Source organism: Triticum urartu, chromosome 2A (genome assembly GCF_056163025.1).
Source record: "Triticum urartu cultivar PI428250 chromosome 2A, HENAU_Tu73, whole genome shotgun sequence".
NCBI classification, from domain to species: Eukaryota; Viridiplantae; Streptophyta; class Magnoliopsida; order Poales; family Poaceae; genus Triticum; species Triticum urartu.
The window spans coordinates 154,805,050-154,827,922 of NC_141874.1; the positions used below are offsets into that span (position 1 = coordinate 154,805,050).

The following is a 22,873-nucleotide window of genomic DNA, read 5'->3' on the forward strand; positions in this document are numbered from 1 at the left end:
TGAATCTGAGATTGTGTGATGCATATCATATAATCATACCCACGGATACTTGAGGTGACATTGGAGTATCTAGGTGACATTAGGGTTTTGGTTGATTTGTGTCTTAAGGTGTTATTCTAGTACGAACTCTAGGGCTGTTTGTGACACTTATAGGAATAGCCCAACAGATTGATTGGAAAGAATAACTTTGAGGTGGTTTCGTACCCTACCATAATCTCTTTGTTTGTTCTCCGCTATTAGTGACTTTGGAGTGACTCTTTGTTGCATGTTGAGGGATAGTTATGTGATCCAATTATGTTATTATTGTTGAGAGGACTTGCACTAGTGAATGTATGAACCCTAGGCCTTTTTCAACGCATTGCAATACCGTTTACGCTCACTTTTATCATTAGTTACCTTGCTGTTTTTATAATTTCAGATCACAAAAACTATTATCTACTATCCATATACCACGTGTATCACCATCTCTTCGCCGAACTAGTGCACCTATACAATTTACCATTGTATTGGGTGTGTTGAGGACACAAGAGACTCTTTGTTATTTGGTTGTAGGGTTGCTTGATAGAGACCATCTTCATCCTACGCCTCCTACGGATTGATAAACCTTAGGTCATCCACTTGAGGGAAATTTGCTACTGTCCTACAAACCTCTGCACTTGGAGGCCCAACAACGTCTAGAAGAAGAAGGTTGTGTAGTAGACATCAAGCTCTTTTCTGGCGTCGTTGCCGGGGAGGTGAGTGCTTGAAGGTATATCTTTAGATCTTGCAATCGAACCTTTTTGTTTCTTGTTTTAACACTAGTTTAGTTTATAAAAGAAAATTAAAAAATATGGAATTGAGTTTGCCTCATACGCTTCATCTTTTTAATATCTTTCGTGAGTATGATGGAAAGGAAAATTGTGCCAAAGTGTTAGAAGAAGAATGCATTAAATTGTTTGGCACTAAATATTTGAATGATGAGCATGATTTCAATGTTGTTAGTATGAATTCCTTGAATATCCATGATGCTAATGATATGCAAAGCCATAAGCTTGGGGAAGCTATGTTTGATGAAGATGATATTTTTGTCCCCCAAGTTTTGATGAGCAAATTTATTATGATGAAAGCATGCCTCCTATTTATGATAATTATATTGATGAAAGTGGATTTGGAGAGGTCATGACTTTATTTTGTGATGAATCCACTATTTCGGAAGAGGTTCCAATTGATTATGAGAACAAAGTTGCTACCTATGATGATTATTGTGATGACTTGTATGCTATAAAGAATAATGATATCCATGAAACTTGTCATCATGATTTTAATTTTCAATTGGATTCTGCCTCACATGATTGTTATTTTGTTGAGTTTGCTCCCACTATTATGAATGAGAAGAATCTTGCTTATGTGGAGAGTAGTAAATTTTCTATGCTTGTAGATCATGAAAATAATGCTTTAGGTGCTGGTTATATTGTTGAATTCATTCATGATGCTACTGAAAATTATTATGAGGGAGGAATATATGCTTGTAGGAATTGCAATAATATTAAGTTTCCTCTCTATGTGCTTAAAGTTATGAAGTTATGTTTGCTTTACCTTCCTATGCAAGTTGATTCTTGTTCTCACAAGTTGTTTGCTCACAAAATCCCTATGCATAGAAAGTGGGTTAGACTTAAATGTGCTAGTAATATTCTTCATGATGCTCTCTTTATGTTTCAATTCTTATCCTTTATGTGAGCATCATTGAAATCATCATGCCTAGCTAAGGGCGTTAAACGATAGCGCTTGTTGGGAGGCAACCCAATTTTATTTTTGTTCCTTGCTTTTTGTTCCTGTTTAGTAATAAATAATTCATCTAGACTCTGTTTAGATATGGTTTTATGCTTTTAATTAGTGTTTGTGCCAAGTAGAACCTTTGGGAAGACTTGGGGAAAGTCTTGTTGATCATGCTGTAAAAAACAGAAACTTTAGCGCTCACGAGAATTGCTGCCATTTTTATTTGGAGAGTTATATTTAGTTAATTCTTTTCTCAGATGATTAATAGATAAATTCCTCACGTCCAGAAATTTATTTTAGAATTTTTGGGGTTCCATAAGTTTGCGTTAGTTACAGATTACTACAGTCAGTTCTGTTTTTGACAGATTCTGTTTTTTTCGTGTGTTGTTTGCTTATTTTGATGAATCTATGGCTAGTAAAATAGTTTATAAACCATAGAGAAGTTGGAATACAGTAGTTTTAACACCAATATAAATAAAGAATGAGTTCATTACAGTACCTTGAAGTGGTGTTTTGTTTTCTTTCGCTAACGGAGCTCACGAGTTTTCTGTTAAGTTTTGTGTTGTGAAGTTTTCAAGTCTGGGTAAAGATTCGATGGACTATGGAATAAGGAGTGGAAAGAGTCTAAGATTGGGGATGACCAAGGCACCCCAAGGTAATATTCAAGGACAACCAAGAGCCTAAGCTTGGGGATGCCCCGGAAGGCATCCCCTCTTTCGTCTTCGTTCATCGGTAACTTTACTTGGAGCTATATTTTTATTCGCCACATGATATGTGTTTTGCTTGGAGCGTCATTTTATTTTCTTTTTTTTTGCTTGCTGTTTGAATAAAATACCAAGATCTGAAGTTATTAAATGTTAGAGAGTCTTCACATAGTTGCATAATTATTCAACTACTCATTGATCTTCACTTATATCTTTCGGAGTAGTTTGTTGTTTGATCTAGTACTTCACTTATATCTTTTAGAGCATGGTGGTAGTTTTATTTTGAAGAAATAGATGAACTCTCATGCTTCACTTATATTATTTTGAGAGGCTTAAATAGCATGGTAATTTTCTTAAATAATCCTAATATGCTAGGTATTCAAGATTAGTAAAAACTTTCTTATGAGTCTTTTGAATACTAAGAGAAGTTTGATGCTTGATGATTGTTTTGAGATATGGAGGTAATAATATCAAAGTCGTGCTAGTTGAGTAGTTGTGAATTTGAGAAGTGCTTGTGTTGAAGTTTGCAAGTCCCGTAGCATGCATGTATGGTAAACATTATGTAACAAATTTGAAACATGAGGTGTTATTTGATTGTCTTCCTTATGAGTGGCGGTCGGGGACGAGCGATGGTATTTTCCTACCAATCTATCCCCTTAGGAGCATGCGCGTAGTGCCGAGGTTTTTGATGACTTGTAGATTTTTGCAATAAGTATGTGAGTTCTTTATGACTAATGTTGAGTCCATGGATTATACGCACTCTCACCCTTCCATCATTGCTAGCCTCTTCGGTGCCGTGCATTGCCCTTTCTCACATTGAGAGTTGGTGCAAACTTCGCTGGTGCATCCAGACCCTGTGATATGATATGCTCTTTCACACATAAACCGCCTTATATCTTCCTCAAAATAGCCACCATACCTACCTATTATGGCATTTCCATAGCCATTCCGAGATATATTGTCATGCAACTTTCCATCGTTCCGTTTATTATGACACGCATCATCATTGTCATATTGCTTAGCATGATCATGTAGTTGACATAGTATTTGTGGCAAAGCCACCTTTCATAATTCTTTCATACATGTCACTCGTGGTCCATTGCATATCCTGGTACACCGCCGGAGGCATTCATATAGAGTCATACTTTGTTCTAGTAACGAGTTGTAATCATTAAGTTGTAAAAAATAGAAGTGTGATGATCATTGTCGGTGTCAAAACCGGCGGATCTCGGGTAGGGGGTCCCAAACTGTGCGTCTAAGGCCGATGGTAACAGGAGGCAGGGGACACGATGTTTTACCCAGGTTCGGGCCCTCTTGATGGAGGTAAAACCCTACATCCTGCTTGATTTATTCTTGATGATATGAGTATTACAAGAGTTGATCTACCACGAGATTGGAGAGGCTAAACCCTAGAAGCTAGCCTATGGTATGAGTGTATGTTGTCCTACGGACTAAAACCCTCCAGTTTATATAGACACCGGAAAGGGCTAGGGTTACACAAGGTCGGTTACAAAGCAGGAGATATACATATCCGTATTGCCTAGCTTGCCTTCCACGCCAAGTAGAGTCCCATCCGGACACGAGACAAAGTCTTCAATCTTGTATCTTCATAGTCTAACAGTCTGGCCAAAGGATATAGTCCAGCTGTCCGGAGACCCCCTAATCCAGGACTCCCTCAGTAACCCCTGAACCAGGCTTCAATGACGATGAGTCCGGCGCGCAGTATTGTCTTCGACATTGCAAGGTGGGTTCCTCCTCCGAATACACCATGGAAAAATTTGAATACAAGGATAGTGTCTGACCCTGCAAAATAAGTTCCACATACCACCGTGGAGAGAATAATATTTCCACAAATCTAATCTGCTGACACATTTTGGCAACATGACATTATGCCATGGCCCGGTGATTATTCAAACCGTTTCCTTTAACTAGCCTCGCACATAACGTGAGGCAGTTTTTTGACACGTCTTGTCAAAGCAGAGATCGTGTCCCCCTTATTACGGGATTCTCATCAATACGGGCGTGGGTAACCCAACCGCGCCTAGGACTCCTAGATTTTAGGCAAGTCCCAAACGGCCACGAGGAGGACGCTTGATATTCACCCCCTTTATAAAGGGTCAAGGTTTTTACTTTTTTCCTCCCGTGCTCAATCGAATCCTTTCCCCGCCTTGAGTTCTAACACCCAAAGCCCAGGTCAGGTGCTTCGGACATTCAATCATGTCCGGATCCAGCCACCAGGGCTGGTGGATGCCCTCCTCCGTCACGGAAGAGGATATCAAGAAGTTGAGGGAGGCAAGATACTTGACCGCCGAAGTCTCGCATCGGCTGCCCGCCCGAGGGCAGGTCGTCCCTACTCCCGAACCCAACGGAGACGTCGTGTTCATCTCCCACTTCCTCCGAGGACTAGGCCTCACTCTGGATCCCTTCGTAAGGGGTTTGATGTTCTATTACGGGCTTGATTTCCATGATCTAGCCCCGGATTCCTTTCTCCACATCTCGGCATTTATTGTCGTATGTGAGGCCTTCCTCCGCATTACCCCTCACTTCGGCCTGTGGCTCAAGACCTTTGATGTGAAGCCGAAGACGGTCGAGGGGCAGTATGCAGCGTGCGGAGGTGCATTAATAAGCAAGATTGCTGGAGCTCTGTGGCCAAAAGGTTCCTTTCCAGAGGTGTCCGGATTATGGCAAAGGGAGTGGTTCTACATCACCGCTCCCAGAAGTGCCAAGTGGGTAGCTCCCCCCGCCTTTCGCTCGGGCCCTCCACCCCAACTGATGTCATGGATCAGCAGGGGGCTGAGCTGGGGTCCAGCCAATGATGTGCCCATACTGCAGAGCCGCATCCGGGATCTCTTCGAGGGAGATTTTAGTTTGGTTATGGTAGTGCAAGTCATGCTGGTTCATCAAGTCCAGCCTTGCAAACGCCAGCCCCTCCATTTATGGGAATTCAACCCAGAAGGACCGCGCGCTATTCAGAATTTCCTCGGCCTGGCGCACAAGGAGATGTACAAGTCATTCTTCGGACCCCAAATAGAGTGTCCGGACACCTCCGAGGACGTGGGCCTGAGCAGCAACCGCACCGCGGCCCAAGTAAGTAACCCTCTAGCCGAACACACTGTCTTTCTTTTATCAGGACATCATTCTAAAGGATCGCTCTTTGACCAGGACTGGATAGCAAAGGCGAAGATGATCCAATGTTCGGCTCCCCTTCCTGAAGGCTTGGACAATACGGTGCTGGAAAAGATGCTCGAGCCAGCACCTTGCCTGGTGCCCACGAAGGGAGATGAAGGGGGAATAAAGAGGGCCAAAGCGGGCCTCCACCGCTATCTGTTCCAACCGAGGGAACGAGCGCCTCCGTGAGGGAGGATAGCCAAGAGAAGGAGTCTGACATTCCTTCGCCCCGGGGGAGGAAGAGGACTACCTCTGATGATCCGGAAACGAAGGTTTCCAAACGGGAGAAGAAAACCCCACCAGAGGATCCCGTCTCGAAGGGTGCTTTTGCCGCACAAAGTTCGTACGGGGATCAGACCTCTAACGGGTCGTAAGTGATCAAAATTTACTTAATAGTAGAGATATTCTACCTTACTTCCGAGGAAAATAACCGAAGCGTTTATCTTGCAGTTCGGATCTTAGCCCTTCTCAACAGAGCTCGTCTTCAGGGGACCTTCTTCCGGAGATGATGGAAAGCGAAATGCCTCCCCCGGACTCCCCCGCTCAAGAAGCAGGCAACCTTGAAGTATCGTCACAGAGGGCCTCTCTGGATCCGGTGAGGCCAGAAGATAATCCCATAGTCACCCGAAGTCCCCAGCATCCGGCTCTTGAAGAGGGTAGACAAAAGAGTCCGGCGCCGTCTCGTATGCGGTCGGACGCACTGAGGGATTGGCTGAAGCGAGCGACCATCTCGGAAGAACACCGTACGTTAATGGGTACAGTGATGGAAAGGATTTCGTCCGCCGAAAGCGGGTTGCATGACGCCTTTATGAGTCTACTAACGGGCTTTGAGGTACGTAAAATGATATACCTTTGTGATGGTACCGCACATTTTTAGGTGTGCCCGGTGTAGATAGTAGCCCCTGAGACTCTGGTTGTCACCGGGAACGGTGGCAAATAGAGGATCGTAGTCCTAGGTAATAACCATATCGCCTTTATGTGCAGGTGGTGGAAGCTCCGGTGGCTAGCCGGACTCATGAGTTTGCCGAACTAAAGCGGCAACTGGATGCGGCGGATGCCGACATCGAGCTATTAACAAGCGGCTTGACGAGGCACAGGGTAAGTGATATTTTCTGGTGAATGTCACATAGTAAGAGCAGCGTGATGCCAGTATCTTTAATATGTTGTGACTACAGATGGAGCTGCCACTGTGGAGACCCTTCGGGCGAAACTTGCCCGAGCCAAAGAACAAGCAAGGAGTAGTAATGCGGCTGCTTTGAAGGCGGCCGAAGAGTTAAGAGCCGAGAAGGCCGCGCATTGCGAGAGCAAAGAGAAAATGGCCAAGATCGCAATAGCGTTAAAAGATACTGCCGACCGTTGTCAGGTCCTTGAAGAAGAAAACCGAACGAAGGCGACGGACCTCGAAAAGGCCACGATGGCGACCAAAGACACCCGCTCTGCCATGAGAGCGAAGAAGGAGGAGCTTCGTGAAGCCAGTGATATTGTGGCTGGGAAGCCTTTTTTGCTGCGGAGGAAGTTCGGAGATCCGCGGTACACCCCTCTGGATCGGCTGTGGAGTTCGGCAGACGCATATCTGGATTTGACGGCGAATGCTGTTGATGCGGCCGAATACTTCCGAGATCAAACAGATCGTGAAGTGGACAAGCTATTCTGGTCGCAGTTTAACGTTCCAAAGCGTCCGCTTCCACTAACTGACCATCTTGCCGAATGGGCCGAACTCAATAGATTGTCCGGACTTGCCATGAGGTCCGTCATAGATCATCTTTGGCCGAAAAAACTGAAGTCAAACAACTATTTCAGTTTAGTGCAGCAGTTCCTTGGTGCGGTGCCGCGCATCAATGTGATGAAGAGGTCGGCGTGCATAGAAGGCTCGCGAATGGCCTTTGCCCGTGTCAAAGCATACTGGGAGGAAATGGATGCTACCACTGTTGCGGCGCAAGGTTCGGCCATAGGCCGAGTAGCCGCCGAGCACTATTTTGAAGAAGTTCTTGAGGGTGCTCGTTTGATAGAGGCCCAGTGCTCGAAGAATATTATGTTTGAGTGATATGTATTCCCATTGTAAAAACAATGTTTTATTAGTTTTATCAAGGCTGTATTTATACTTTTGCCCGAAAGTATTGTGATGTCTCCTGTGCGGCCGTTTTATGTATACATGTATATAACCTGAAAGATTGCAGTCGTCGGCTTCAGCCCCCACGCATATAATATGGGGGTGTTCGCAGAAGACGTGTATTCACACTTAATCCAACGTCTTGGTCCTACTAAGGAGGTGAGAGCGCAGCGAACTAGGCAACCAGACTATAATGCTTTAACACTTTCACTTAGCCATAGGAGTTTGACAGTGGGACTACTATATAGCCCCTGGTGGCGCCGCACTCACCCGAGTTCGGGGTGCGTACATGCCTGGACGGGAAATGGCCCTTCGTTAAGGCGGAGGAATTCTAGGATTCCGGTAGGTCATCGAGTGGTTGACCAATCTCGTGCTATATTATGACAGTCAGTTTTCGGCTTTCTCTACTGAGGTGCTCGTCCGGATGAACTAGGGCACAATCGCAGTAGTTCTCCTGGTGCCGCCTTAGCCGATAGAGCGGAACGTAAGGCAGCAAAACACAGGAGCCGGGCAAACCCAACATTTGACCCAAGACATGATTCGGAGCTGATGCATATAAGGCCAAACTCGCGACGCCGAACACTCCCTAAGGTATTCGGTCTTTATGGTGTAAACCGGGCCTAAATAGTGCCCTTTGTAAGAAGCCCCTAGTGTCCAGGTACGTGCATTGTTCTGACGTGGCCACATGCCAAGACGTCAGCATCCTTCTCAATTGTACCGAGAATCCGAGGGATGTGTATCAACAAGAGACATTAAAAAAGGTTGACGCAGGGTCTTAATCTAAAGAGAATCCTTGGAACGGGTCCCCGCTACACGTCTGCGCCTGTGTCTCCATTGTGCCGTATCCTGGACGGGTGTAGCATGATTGTCATCTGTAAAAGAGAGGAACTTAGGTGAAAAGTTGTCGTGCAAAAAGGTGGGTTTAAAGAAACCATCTACAGTTCAAGATGAGTAAAAATTGCCACTTGTCTGCATGCGTTGAGCCATTCGTCTCGGACGCTGTGTTTAAAGGCTGCCAAGGCCTCGGCGTTCGGACAATCGACTATTTGGTTCTTTTTAGTAAGAAACATGTTCCAAAGCTTTCAGGCTGACTCTCCGGGCTGTTGAGTTATATGACTTAGATCGTCTGCATCCGGTGGTCAGACATATGTCCCTTGAAAATTTGCCCGAAAGGCGTCTTCGAGCTCTTCCCGGCTTCCAATAGAGCTTTCGGGGAGGCTTTTAAGCCAGTGCCGAGCTGGCCCTTTGAGCTTGAGGGGTAAGTACTTGATGGCGTGGAGATCATCCCCTCGAGCCATATGGATATGGATGATATAGTCCTCAATCCAGACCCCAGGGTCTGTTGTTCCGTCGTATGCCTCTATGTTTAGCGGTTTGAATCCCTCTGGAAATTCATGGTCCAGCACCTCATCGGTGAAACATAGGGGGTGTGCGGCACCCCTGTATCTGGGTGTACCATGGTGTTCGGATGTTTGTTGTATTGCATCGTATGCTGGAGCGCGCTTGCGTGGTCCATAAATGGATCTGGTTGCGCCGTCCTTTTGATGTGAGCCCTCGCGTGGGTCGCGCATTGGCTTATGTGCGGCGTTGTTCGCCGCTTTATGTTAGCCGTGAGGTCGTCTATCTGGTCGGATGGCCATTTTAATTTTTCGTTGCGGGGGATCTAAGGCCTCCTCATCGAATTCAGGTAGCAACTTCCGCTTCGGGTAGCTCTTGGTGTGGCGATTACTGCCGTACTTCGCTGCTGTGTTGAGTACTTCACTCCACTTTATTTTGAGTGTGTCTTGTGCAGCCTTGAGCCTTTGCTTCTGTTTTTTCAGATTCCTCGCCGTGGCAACAAGCCTTTGGTGGGCATTATGTTGCTCCTGGCGCCTGTCCGGTGTGATGTCGTCCGGACTGTTATCTTCGACGGGGTTGGGTTATTCGGCTTGATTTTCTGTGTTACCCTGGTCGGGCAATGGTTCACCCTGCTCTAACGCTGGGTCTGTGTGATCATTATTTCTGCCGGGGCAGGATTTGGGGCGGCGTTTATGCCGCCGCTTTGACTGCTGCTCGAGGGAACCACCCGTCGCTGCGTCCTTCCGTTCCTCGTCGTTATTTTCTTTGGGTGTGTCCACCATGTATATGTCATGTGATGAAGTGGGCGTCTAGTGCCCTGTGGGCAGTGGTTCCTCTTCGACTCCTGCATCGTCATCCATACTGTCGATGTCTTCAGAGTCGAAGTCGAGCGTGTCAGTTAAGTCATCGACAGTGGCTACTAAGTGGATGGTGGGTGGGCGGCGAATTTCTTCGTCATCCGCATCCCAATCCTGTCGGACGTAGTTCGGCCAGGATCCTCCTGACAAGGAGAGAGACCTTAATGAGTTCAGTATGTCGCCGAAGGGCGAGTGCTGAAAGATATCCGCGGAGGTGAACTCCATGATCGGCGCTCAGTCGGATTCGACAGGCACGGGCGCAGGCGGTTCGGAGTCCGTGGCCGGAGAAGGATCCGGCAGTTTGGCAACACGGCTCTCATGAAGGGTAAGGTCGATATTCGGCTCGATCGCCGCTAAGGGTACGGCCTCTGTGACGGGGTCCATCCACCCATCCATGGATGGCGCAACTGGCTCCGAATTGAGGCTCGGAGCGGCTGCCGGTGCGATCTCCTGAATACGGTCCGATGATAGAGCTAAATCGTACTCATCGTGACCACGCGGCGCACAAGGCAGGGGCTCGAATCCTTCGAAGATCAAGTCTCCGCGGATGTCGGTCGTGTAGTTTAAGCTTCCAAACCTGACCTGGTGGCCAGGGGCGTAACTTTCGATCTACTCCAGATGGCCAAGCGAGTCAGCCCGCAGTGCGAAGCCACCGAACACAAAGATCTGTCCGGGGAGAAAAGTCTCACCCTGGACCGTATCGCTATTGATGATCGTAGGAGCCATAAAGCCTAACGGCGACGACACAAAGGAACTCTCAATGAAAGCACCAATGCCGGTGTCAAAACCGGCGGATCTCGGGTAGGGGGTCCCAAACTGTGCGTCTAAGGCCGATGGTAATAGGAGGCAGGGGACACGATGTTTTACCCAGGTTCAGGCCCTCTTGATGGAGGTAAAACCCTATGTCCTGCTTGATTTATTCTTGATGATATGAGTATTACAAGAGTTGATCTACCACGAGATCGGAGAGGCTAAACCCTAGAAGTTAACCTATGGTATGAGTGTATGTTGTCCTACGGACTAAAACCCTCCGGTTTATATAGACACCGGAAAGGGCTAGGGTTACACAAGGTCGGTTACAAAGGAGGAGATATACATATCCATATTGCCAAGCTTTCCTTCCATGCCAAGTAGAGTCCCATCCGGACACGAGACGAAGTCTTCAATCTTGTATCTTCATAGTCTAACAGTCCAACCAAAGGATATAGTCCGGCTGTCCGGAGACCCCCTAATCCAGGACTCCCTCAATCATCATTTTCTAGAGCATTGTCCCAAGTGAGGAATAAAAAAAAAGAGAAAGGCCATAAAAAAGAGAAGGCCCAAAAATAAGAGAAAAAGAGAGAAGGGACAATGTTACTATCCTTTGCCACACTTGTGCTTCAAAGTAGCACCGTAATCTTCATGATAGAGAGTCTCTTGTTTTGTCACTTTCATATACTAGTGGGAATTTTTCATTATAGAACTTGGCTTGTATATTCCAACAATGGACCTCCTCAAGTGCCCTAGGTCTTCGTGAGCAAGCAAGTTGGATGCACACCCACTTAGTTTTTTTTGTTGAGCTTTCATACATTTATAGCTCTAGTGCATCTGTTGCATGGCAATCCCTACTCCTCGCATTAACATCAATCGATGGGCATCTCCATAGCTCATTGATTAGCCTCGTTGATGTGAGACTTTCTCCTTTTTGTCTTCTCCACATAACCCCCATCATCATATTCTGTTCCACCCATAGTGCTATATCCATGGCTCGCGCTCATGTATTGCGTGAAAGTTTATAGGTTTGAGATTACTAAAGTATGAAACAATTTCTTGGCTAGTCATCGGGGTTGTGCATGATGAGAGCATTCTTGTGTGACGAAAATGGAGCATGACTAAACTATATGATTTTGTAGGGATGAACTTTCTTTAGCCATGTTATTTTGAGAAGACATGATTGCTTAGTTAGTATGCTTGAAGTATTATTATTTTTATGTCAATATGAACTTTTATCTTGAATCTTTCAGATCTGAATATTCATGCCACAATTAAGAAGAATTACATTGAAATTATGCCAAGTAGCACTCTGCATCAAAAATTCTGTTTTTATCATTTACCTACTCGAGGACGAGCGGGAATTAAGCTTGGGGATGCTGATACGTCTCCAACGTATCATAATTTTTGATTGCTCCATGCTATATTATCTTCTGTTTGGATGTTCATGGGCTTTATTATACACTTTTATATTATTTTTGGGACTAACCTATTAACCCAGAGCCCAGTGCCAGTGCGAGTTTCTGTTTTTTCTTTGTTTTAGAGTATCGCGGAAAAGGAAAATCAAACGCAGTCCAATTGACCTGAAACTTCACGGAACTTATTTTTGGAAGGAAAGCAACCTGGGAGACTTGGACTCCACGTCAAGGAAGCTTCGAGGAAGCCACGAGGTAGGGGACGTGCCCTCCACCCTCGTGGGCCCCTCGTGGCTCCCCTGACGTACTTCTTCCGCCTATATATCTCCATATACCCTAAAACGATCGGGGAGCACAATAGATCGGGAGTTCCGCCGCCAAAAGCCTTCGTAGCCACCAAAAACCAATCTAGACCCGTTCCGGCACCCTGTCGGAGGGGGAAATCCCTCTCCGGTGGCCATCTTCATCATCCCCGCGCTCTCCATGACGAGGAGGGAGTAGTTCACCCTCGGGGCTGAGGGTATGTACCAGTAGCTATGTGTTTGATCTCTCTCTCTCTCTCATGTTCTTGATTTGGCACGATCTTGATGTATCGCGAGCTTTGCTATTATAGTTGGATCTTATGTTTCTCCCCCCCCCCCCTCTACTCTCTTGTAATGGATTGAGTTTCCCCTTTGAAGTTATCTTATCAGATTGAGTCTTTAAAGATTTGAGAACACTTGATGTATGTCTTGCCGTGCGTATCTGTGGTGACAATGGGATATCACGTGATTCACTTGATGTATGTTTTGGTGACCAACTTGCGGGTTCCCCATGAACTTATGCATAGGGGTTGGCACACGTTTTTGTCGTGATTCTCCGGTAGAAACTTTGGGGCACTCTTTGAGGTTCTATGTGTTGGTTGAATAGATGAATCTGAGATTGTGTGATGCATATCGTATAACCATACCCACGGATACTTGAGGTGACATTGGAGTATCTAGGTGACATTAGGATTTTGGTTGGTTTGTGTCTTAAGGTGTTATTCTAGTACGAACTCTAGGGTTGTTTGTGACACCTATAGGAATAGCCCAACGGATTGGTTGGAAAGAATAACTTTGAGGTGGTTTCGTACCCTACCATAATCTCTTCGTTTGTTCTCCGCTATTAGTGACTTTGGAGTGACTCTTTTTTGCATGTTGAGGGATAGTCATGTGATCCAATTATGTTATTATTGTTGAGAGGACTTGCACTGGTGAAAGTATGAACCCTAGGCCTTGTTTCAACGCATTACAATACCGTTTACGCTCACTTCTATCATTAGTTACCTTGCTGTTTTTATAATTTCAGATTACAAAAACTATTATCTACTATCCATATACCACTTGTATCACCATCTCTTCCCCGAACTAGTGCATCTATATAATTTACCATTGTATTGGGTGTGTTGGGGACACAAGAGACTCTTTGTTATTTGGTTGTAGGGTTGCTTGAGAGAGACCATCTTCATCCTACGCCTCCTATGGATTGATAAACCTTAGGTCATCCACTTGAGGGAAATTTGCTACTGTCCTACAAACCTCTGCACTTGGAGGCCCAACAACATCTACACGAAGAAGGTTGTGTATTAGACATCAGTTACTTATAACAAGACTTCTCCCATGTCCCCAGGAACAAACGTAACTACTCACAAAGCATGTTCATGTTCAAGATCAGAGGGGTAATAAATATTATTAAGGATCTGAACATATGATCTTCCATCAAATAAACCAACTAGCATCAACTACAAGGAGTAATCAACACTACTAGCAACCCACAGGTACCAATCTGAGGTTTTGGGACAAAGATTGAATACAAGGGATGAACTAGGCTTTGAGAGGAGATTGTGCTGGTGAAGATGTTGATGAAGATTGACCCCCCCCCCCTCAATGAGAGGATCGTTGGTGATGACGATGGCTTCGATTTCGCACCCCACAGCCGCCTACAGTGGATTCGCCATATACCCCACAGCCCAGTGGTGCGTGCTTCGCTCCTCCTGCCTACGAGTACCACAACAACTATAGCACCCACATTGGGAGCAAATAAACACCATTCTTAAATGGAGATCCCCTGCCATTCGTCGTGTCGTCACCGCTCATTCAATAGCCACCCTTTGTAATTTGTAATTATGTGGGCGCAGACATGCATGGTATAATGAGCAGGAGGAGTACAATGCTGAACCTGCTAACCAAAGTTGCCACAGTGATCCATGCCCCCATCCCCATGCGCCTACTTCTGTAGCTAGCTGCATGCGCTAGCTCTCAGCTAGAGGCCTACGACAATGGGCCTAGAGCGGCAGAGAAAGAGACCTAGAGGAATGAGAAAGAGTAGAATGAGAAATGGGTAGTACAGTATATTTGTGCCATGGAATCTGGCGCATGATTAGGTTGATGTTTTGTGATGTCTGAGGCAGTGCAGTGCAGGGAGGCAGGCTACTCCGTTTTCTGCGGCGCAGTGCAGAACCTACTGGCTACGATTCTGGTGGTAGGTTATAATGTCCTATTGGCGGTAGCATATTTTTTGCGTTACAACGGGGTGGCACGCAGTTAAATGGTACAATCGAAAACTTTGGCGGTAGCATGTTATACCCTACCGCCAAGGACTACGGCGGTAGAGAAAAGGTTAAAGTCCCAAAAAAATTAACATGTGAGGTTAGATCATGCTGAAGTTTCGAAAAATGATCAAAGCACCAAATTTGTCCCATCCAGGATGTCCGCTCTCGAGTTGCACGTACATGCTTACTTTTTTTAGGGAAGGATAAGCAAGCGAGCTGGGCCCTTGATGGGCCGTTATGTAGAAGAGAAGGAGAACAACCGGGCACGAATATTTTGGATCACCGACCCAACAAACCTATCGTTTCACTCGTCTCTCGGCCATCCATACCGAACCCCAATCCCCAAATTCTAAAAAAAAGAATCCTTCGCTCCCTATAGATCAAGAAAGTATCCTTCCCCCCCCCCCCCCCCCGCCAAGGTTTGCACCCCGCAGCCGCCTAAAGTGGATCCGCCATATACCCCACGACTCAGGGGTGCGTGCTTCGCTCCTCCTGCCTGCGAGTACCACAACAACTATATCACCCACATTGGAAGCAAAGAAACGCCATTCTTAAATGGAGAGCCCCTGCCGTTTCTCGCGCCGTCGCCGCTCATTCAGTAGCCACCCTTTGTATTTTGTAATTTTGTGGCTGCAGACATGCATGGTATAATGAGCAGGAGGAATACAATGCTGAACCTGCTGACCAAAATTGCCACAGTGATCCATGCCCCCATCCACATGCGCCTACTTCTGCAGCTAGCTGCATGCGCTAGCTCTATCTCTCTGTTCCAGCTAGAGGCCTACGACAATGGGCCTAGAGCGGCAGAGAAAGAGACCTGAAGGAACGAGAAAGACTATAATAAGAAATGGGTAGTACAATATATTTGTGCCATGGAATCTGGCACATGATTAGGTTGATGTTTTGCGATGTCTGAGGCAGTGCAATGCAGGGAGGTAGGCTACTCCAGTTTATGCGGCGCAGTGAAGAACCTACCGTCTATGATTCTGGCAGTAGGGTATTATGTCCTACCCCCCAAAACCTTGGCGGTAGCATATTTTTCGCGTTACAGCGGCGTGGCGGCGCGGTTAAATGCTACCATCGAAGACTTTGGCGGTAGCATGTTATACACTACCGCCAAGGACTACGGGGGTAGAGAAAAGGTCAAATTCCCAATTTTTTTACATGTGGGGTTAGATCGTGCTGAAGTTTCAAAAATGACAAAGCACCAAATTTGTCCCATCCAGCATCCGGGTTCCTATATGGCGCATAGGGCGCCGCCGAGCGACCTGGCGCGCTGGGCGTTCCTATGGGCCGGTCCATATCCCGTTTATTTTCTTTTCATTTTTTCTTTAGTTCTCCTTTTCTTTTTCTTTTTCTTTTTTTTTATTTTTTGTTTCCCTTTTTCTTTTTCTTTTTCTTTTTTTTCTTTTTCTTTTCTTTCAATATTCGTGAACATTTTTTTGTACCAAATTCAAAAAAGTTCGTCAATGTGTAAAAATGCTCAACGATTCATAAAATTCCTTTTTTGTTCATCGGATTGAAAAATATTCATCAAAATTCAAAATTTTTTCATCAAATTCAAAAATGTTCATCAAGTTCAAATATTTGTCCATCAATTTAAAAAATTGTTCACCAAATTCGAAAATTGTTGATCATCATTTTAAAAATTTCTTCACCAAATTCAAATTTTCTTTTTTTTTCTTTCCAAATTCGTGAACATATTTTTGTATCAAATTCAAAAAATGTTCGTCAGTGTGTAAAAATGCCCAAAGGTTCAAAAAATGTTCATAAAATTCCTTTTTTGTTCATCGGATTGAAAAAATGTTCATGAAAATTCTAAATTTGTTCATCTAGTTCAAAAATGTTCATCAAATTCAAAATTTGTTCATCAATTTCAAAATTGTTCACCAAATTCAAAATTTGTTCATCATTAGTTTCAAAAATTGTTCACCAAATTTAAAATTTGTTTGTCGAGGTCAAAATTTATTCATCAAATTCAAATTTTGTTCCTCCGTTTTTTTGAAAAAAGTATTCTTGAATACAAATTTTGTTCATCAAGTTTAAAAATGTTCATCATATTCAAATTTTGTTCATCAAATATAAAAAACTGTTCATCATTATTAAAGAAAATGCTCATATAGTTTTGTTCGTCGAAATAAAGAAAAATTCATTAAAATTCAAAAAATGTTCATTATTTTGAAATCACGAACATGTTTTTACAAAATTCACTTTTTGTTGAAATTTTGAACTTTTCTAAATTGTTAATTATGTTTAAAAAAGGAAAGGAAAAATAGTAAAAAACGAATTAGAAAAACTAAGGCGTTCAGCCCTGCTCATGGGCCAGCCCACTAGGGGCGCACGGGAGCGGAGGGGTGCGCCGGCCCACAAGGGGCGCACGGGAGCGGGAGGGGGGCGCGCTGGCATGTTCGTTCCCGAGTTGCACGTACACGCTTACTTTTTTTTAGGGAAGGAGAAGCAAGCGAATTGGGTCCTCGATGGGCTGTTATGTTTAGGCCAACTCCACCGCGCGATCCTATCCTATCCGGCCCTATTCGTTTGGGGTAAAAGAGACAAAAAAGGCGGCCCAGCACGCGGGAGCAAACGGATTTTTGTCCGCTTTGTGTCCGCTTTCGACCTATTCCCGGCCCAAACTTGCGCCGCTTTTGGGGTGAAACGGACATCACGCGGACACGCGGGTCGTCTGCGCGTGTCCTCCCCTGGCCCGCCCGTCGGTGGCACAAGACGGGCCTTTTTCTTATCCGTCCCCCTCCCTCCTTCCGGCCGCACCCCCTCCACTCTTCCCCACTCTTCCCGTCGCTGCCGCCGCCGCCGCTGTCATTGCAGCCGTGCAGTTCGGACGCGAGCTCGCCCAACCCCTTCCCCTCGGCGCCGGGTTCGGACGCGACCACGGCCACCTGGTTTGCGCACCCGCCGGCCGGTTTTGGGGCGGATCCGGTCGGTCTTGAGCTCGGCCGGCTGTGGGAGGCCGGGCCGCGGCATGGACTGGCCGGGCACCTCGCCGGAAGGCCCTGGCAGGGCCGCAAGGCCACATGCAGGCAGTGGCTCCTCCTCTAGCCGCTCGGATCTGCACCGTCGGTGGTCCGCCGGCAGATACACGAATGGCGGTCGGCCGGGCTCGGTGCTTGCCCAAAAGCTCGCCGGCGCACCGTTGCCACTCATTAAGTGCGACCACTGCCCAAGGATGGTCGTGCGCCGCGTGTCTACAACGCCGGAACATCCCGGATGGGTGTTCATCAAGTGCTTAAACGATGGGGTATGCGCTTTTTTTAGCTTCGGTTTGTGCTCTAGATTTAACTAGTTGTGCTAACTTCAAATTTTGTTGTGTAGAACGGATGCAAGTTTTGGTATCGGGAAGAAGAGTACATCGATATATTGATAGAGCGAAATTTAGTACATGTTCGTGCACTTTTAGCTAGCATAGAAGCTGTAAATGAGACAAGTGCACTTGTTGCTAGATTAGAGGCTAGACACGAGACTAGGTGTGAGGAGGAAGCAACATCGACTTCTGGCTTGAAGAAGAAAGGAGGATGCCAGATCGAGCCTCCTCCTCCACAGATCAACAACGAGTGCATCGAGAAGGCCCTAACCCAACTCAAGGGAGTAGTTATGGAAGTTGGGTATCTTCTAAAATGTATTCTTGTGGTTCTTGATTTCTTTGGTCTTGCTTTGCTAGTCAAAATGTGATGATGTATTTTTCATGTATCAAAAATGAATGATGAAATAAAGTTAAGGACTTGCAAAGAAATAATACGCGGACAGGATGCAGCCGGGATGCGTCCGCGCGCTAGGCGCACGGCCACCGCATCCCAGGACAGGCCCGGACACGACCCCAAATCCCGGCGCGTCTCCGCCGACGCCGAAGCCGACGAAACCCTAGCGTCGAGATGTTGTCGGCGAAGGAGAGCCCGAGTTCTCGACACGCCCTTCTCGGCGACTGCGCCATCTGCCCATCTCCGAAATCCCCACAGATCTTTTTGGTCCCTTTCCCCGGCATCTCCATGAGACTCACGAGGAGGCCCCCATCGATGTGTTTAGATTCGAAATCGCCCCAGATCTATTCGGCTCTACCCACCATCGTCTCCTTGATGCGTTCGAGGAGGAGGAAGAGGAGGAGGAGGAGGAGGAGGCGGCGGTGGTGTTGGCGGAGAAGAAAGAGAGAGGGTTTCTCGAGAGCGGTGAGTATTACCGCCTAGCTTCTCTATGTTTTCTACTTCCTCTGTTTCTAAATATTACAAGTCTTTTTAGAGGTTTCGATAAGAACTACATATGATGGATATAGACATATTTTAAAGTGTAGATTCACTCATTTTGCTCCGTGTGTAGTCCGTATTGAAATATCTAAAAGGACTTGTATTTAGAAACGGAGGGAGTAATAATCTTTTGCGCCGATTTAGCTAGGCTTCCTATCGATCAAACTTTTGGGTAACCGCGCAGAATCAGAGTCTGAGTCCGAGTTCCTTAACTGGGACGACATTCCCGTGCGTGATCCTGTTGATGGCCTCAACTTGTCCGACTTGATGGATTACGATCCGCTGGCACTGGATGCCGACGACGAGGAGACAAACTGCCCAGGTATATAATTTTTGCAGATTAGATACCACTTTCGTCATGTGTCCAGATAACGAAAAACAGTTAACTGGTCAGTCGATCCTACACTGATTTGTTTTCTCAGGGAAGAAATTTCCGGTGGCAGCAGCAACAAAAGTAGACGACATATGGAGTTGGATTTACACCAGACGGAACATCGCGTACCAGAAGAAGTGTGAGGAGATTGAAGCAAGTGAAGATGAGAATGCCACATTTCCTTCTTATCCTCTCAAAATACTCCCTGAGGCAACAGGTATATGTGTCATGAGGGGCTTTTGCCACCACCGTGAATATAAAACCCATGATACTTCCACTGGTAAGCTTGTCGATCTCATTCATTCCTAGCTAACCCAGCGATTAATCTGCGACTGTGATCTACCTATGTTTGTTATAACAACTTTTGCTATCACTATATTTTGCAGCTAGATCAACTCTTGGGTTACGTGATCCAAGACTGATGCTACAGATCTTCGCGATGCATTTATCAATCTCCGAATCCTATTCCTACCCCGTTAGCGTCTATGGAATTGTTGCTGTTCGGGATGCCTTGGAGCCACTACGGAATCTTGTGTTTAACCGTCCCTGCAGAGATAATGCTTTTATGGTTGACCAGGTAATTGATCGAGCTAGGCTTGTTCTGTTTCCATGTAACTTTTCAGTTGCTAAAAACAATACTGGATGCAAACAGTGCATGTGAGATTTTTGTCGTACTGATTCTTCATTACCTGGTTGGATCCACTAAAAGGAAATTGCGTATGCATTTAGTTCTCCATTTTCTGTGTAAATGGTATAATCATACATTTGCGGTAATTCTGTGATTTGTTCTTTTTGTTATCCCTTTTATTATGGTCGACAAAAAGGGCCACTGAATCTTGACTACCTGTACCAATAATTGCACTATGCTGTGCTGTCACCCCTTTCAGTATGTTCTCCGACGTCAACACGCTATCAGTTCCATGCCCATCAGATCCCGCAAACTTTATATGATTGTGCTGCCAAAAGCATGGAAAAGTAGTCATGTTTGATTATCCTAACATAATTATAAAATGTTTACTCTATTTCTTTATTACACAAGTTGTGTTTTGACTCCCTGCAAAGCAACACATATTTCTCTACGCACAGGCATTAACATGTTATGGAGTCCTGGAATTCTGATCTAGTTGTAACTTGTAACATCAATAGCACATGAAACTAGTCATCTTCTGATTTACAAGGCATATTTTTTTTTACCAACTATGCATAGGGTGCTTAGAAGGTTCTAGATCAGACTATATTGGCTAGGGGGAGATGATTATGATATCCCCAGTCTTCCTGTTTTAGGAATTAGGAATTATAGAGATAGTAATACAGGTGAATGGAGTTTTTTTTTTTGCACCCGGGCACAGTTGCCCATTGAATCTGAGCCATCCATGTCTGTCACAGGATAGGTGCCCATTCTTTTAGGAATCACAAATACTAATTAAGTACATTCTCATATAGGCCCACCATGTCATAGTACAGGTTAATCAGCCTTCCTCTCTTGCCCATCCCCTTCTCTCTCACCTCTCCCCATACAGTGAGCTTGGCCATAGGAGCCGCTGCTCCACCAGTCCAGGTGAGTATGGCCTGATCCACCCATCGTCGTGGGAAGACTATGTTCTCACGGCTGTTGTGTCTTTGAGATTTGCTCCCGTGGCCTCTGCGTGGTCCTGGTCCACTCTGACAGGACGCGCTGCATAGATCGTCCGGAACCCAATGTGTATGTTGGAGAAAACAATAGAATACGGACTTGTGCTAAATTCATTGTAAGCTCCCACTGTTTACCTATCTCAAACCGCAAGTCCGGTGCTGATGTGGTTTGCACCTGCATCTTTGGTGCACAGAAGCATTTTCCAAGTGTATGTTGAAGAGGGGGTGGCGGTATATATGAGTGAGTGGAGAAAGATTGAAAATGCATGCATGTAAAAGAAATGCCAAACAGTGTCTGGCTTGTACTTTCAAACATAACTAGATTTTAGTCCAAATATGATCATGCATGTCTTGCCGAGTTAATTTTGTTGATATATACCGATGTATCCCAAACTGGGTTTATATATCTTGTTGAGTTCTAATGCTTACTAATATTTTTTAATTGCAGGATTCCTTAACCTTGCCTCTTTGTAGTCCTCGTCGAGGAATGTATTTAGTCAGGGACAGAGCATTACTAGAAGTTGATCTTTGGGTAAAGGAGGAAGGAGATGGGTCATCTGACAAGCAGTTGCTTTCTTTGTATGCTGAGTTTGAGGGGATGTACCAGTTAGATGAAATGCTAGATGGAGAGGTTAGTAGTGACCTTGGCAGCTTGGTCATCGACTATCTCTTGCTTGATGAGAGTGTTGAGGCTGTAATACAAGTCTCTGCAAAGATTGACTGCCCTCATCATATGAGATTCACTGCATTCACTAGTGGCTTTGATGGTGAGATTGTGCTGTTTGACGGTAAGTTCTCTGGGAATGGAAAACTGTTCCAGTATGTTGTCGCGGTGAAGGCTGAGGGGAAATTGGACATTTGCTTAAAATTGGAGGAATCATTGTTTTGGTGGACTTTCCAGGAAGGAGCTGTTGGAGCTGTTAGGTTCCCTGATGACTCGGTTTTGAATTACGGGCAGTTTGAGGTGACGGTGCTTTTTGCTCCTAAGAACTTTACAATGGCTGGCTGACCTGAAGCCAACTGAACAAGACATACAGTTCTGTAATATCCGTGTTCTTTATCTTCTATAGTTTCTCTGTAACTTAATATAGTACATGGTCTATGCATGGCTAGGCGGCGCCACTGGAGACGCTCCTCCGCATGAAGCCGGAGCCCGTGTCCCCTCTGCTCTCCCCTTGGCCCTAACGAATTTGAAAAAAAAATCATGAATTCAAATAATCTTCACAAATTCAAAAATGTTCATAATTCATTAAATATGCATGAATTATAAAAATCTTTCAAATATAAAATATGTTCACAAAATACAAAAGAATTCACGAAATTTAAAAATGTACATATATTAAAAATTCATGAATTTTATAAAAATTTCACGGATTGAAAGGACGTTTGTGGAATGAAAACACATTAATGAAATAAAAAAACGCACACCTATTTGAACAAAATTAAGAAATGTTTGCGAATTTGGAAAAAACATGGATTTAAAAAATGTTTGTCAATTCAAAAAAAGTTCATAAATTTGAAGAAAATTTTAACAAATGCTAAAAAGTTCATCGATTTGAGAGAAGGTCATGAATTGTTTTTTTTAAGTAAAAGTAAAACATAACGAAAAATGAAAATATGAAACAAGAACTGGGTGTAAAATTCGAGCAATGAAACAAACCGGTACAAAAGAAAGAAAGAAATACAGCCGGATGCTTGTGGAAGCTCAGAAAACGTGAAGAGAGGTGTGGAGCTAGATGGGCTGGACTGTTATATTCATGTCGCTAGGTGTCGTGGGCGCCCTGCACGCTATTTGGACCCCTCAAAAGCTGTGGTTGTAGGGTCAAGAGAACAGTGGCATACTAGCTCACCAAATTTCAGTGTCTCAAAAAAAAAGCTCACCAAATTTCAATTCACTAGTGTTCGCAGTTTCCTTTATTTATATCAGGTCTTCCGGTTATGTTTGG

The 22,873-nt window shown here is 45.0% G+C and overlaps 1 protein-coding gene across 1 annotated transcript; it reads left to right on the forward strand.

Moving 5' to 3' along the window:
- Positions 1 to 17,649: 17,649 nt before the first annotated feature.
- Positions 17,650 to 22,103, forward strand: LOC125535468 (uncharacterized). The gene is made up of 6 exons (XM_087541058.1): positions 17,650 to 17,925; positions 18,769 to 18,847; positions 19,107 to 19,244; positions 19,345 to 19,575; positions 19,682 to 19,872; positions 21,376 to 22,103. The coding sequence occupies exons 1-6, from the start codon at positions 17,650 to 17,652 to the stop codon at positions 21,934 to 21,936; spliced, it is 1,476 nt and encodes a 491-aa protein (XP_087397184.1). The 3' UTR covers positions 21,937 to 22,103.
- Positions 22,104 to 22,873: the final 770 nt, after the last annotated feature.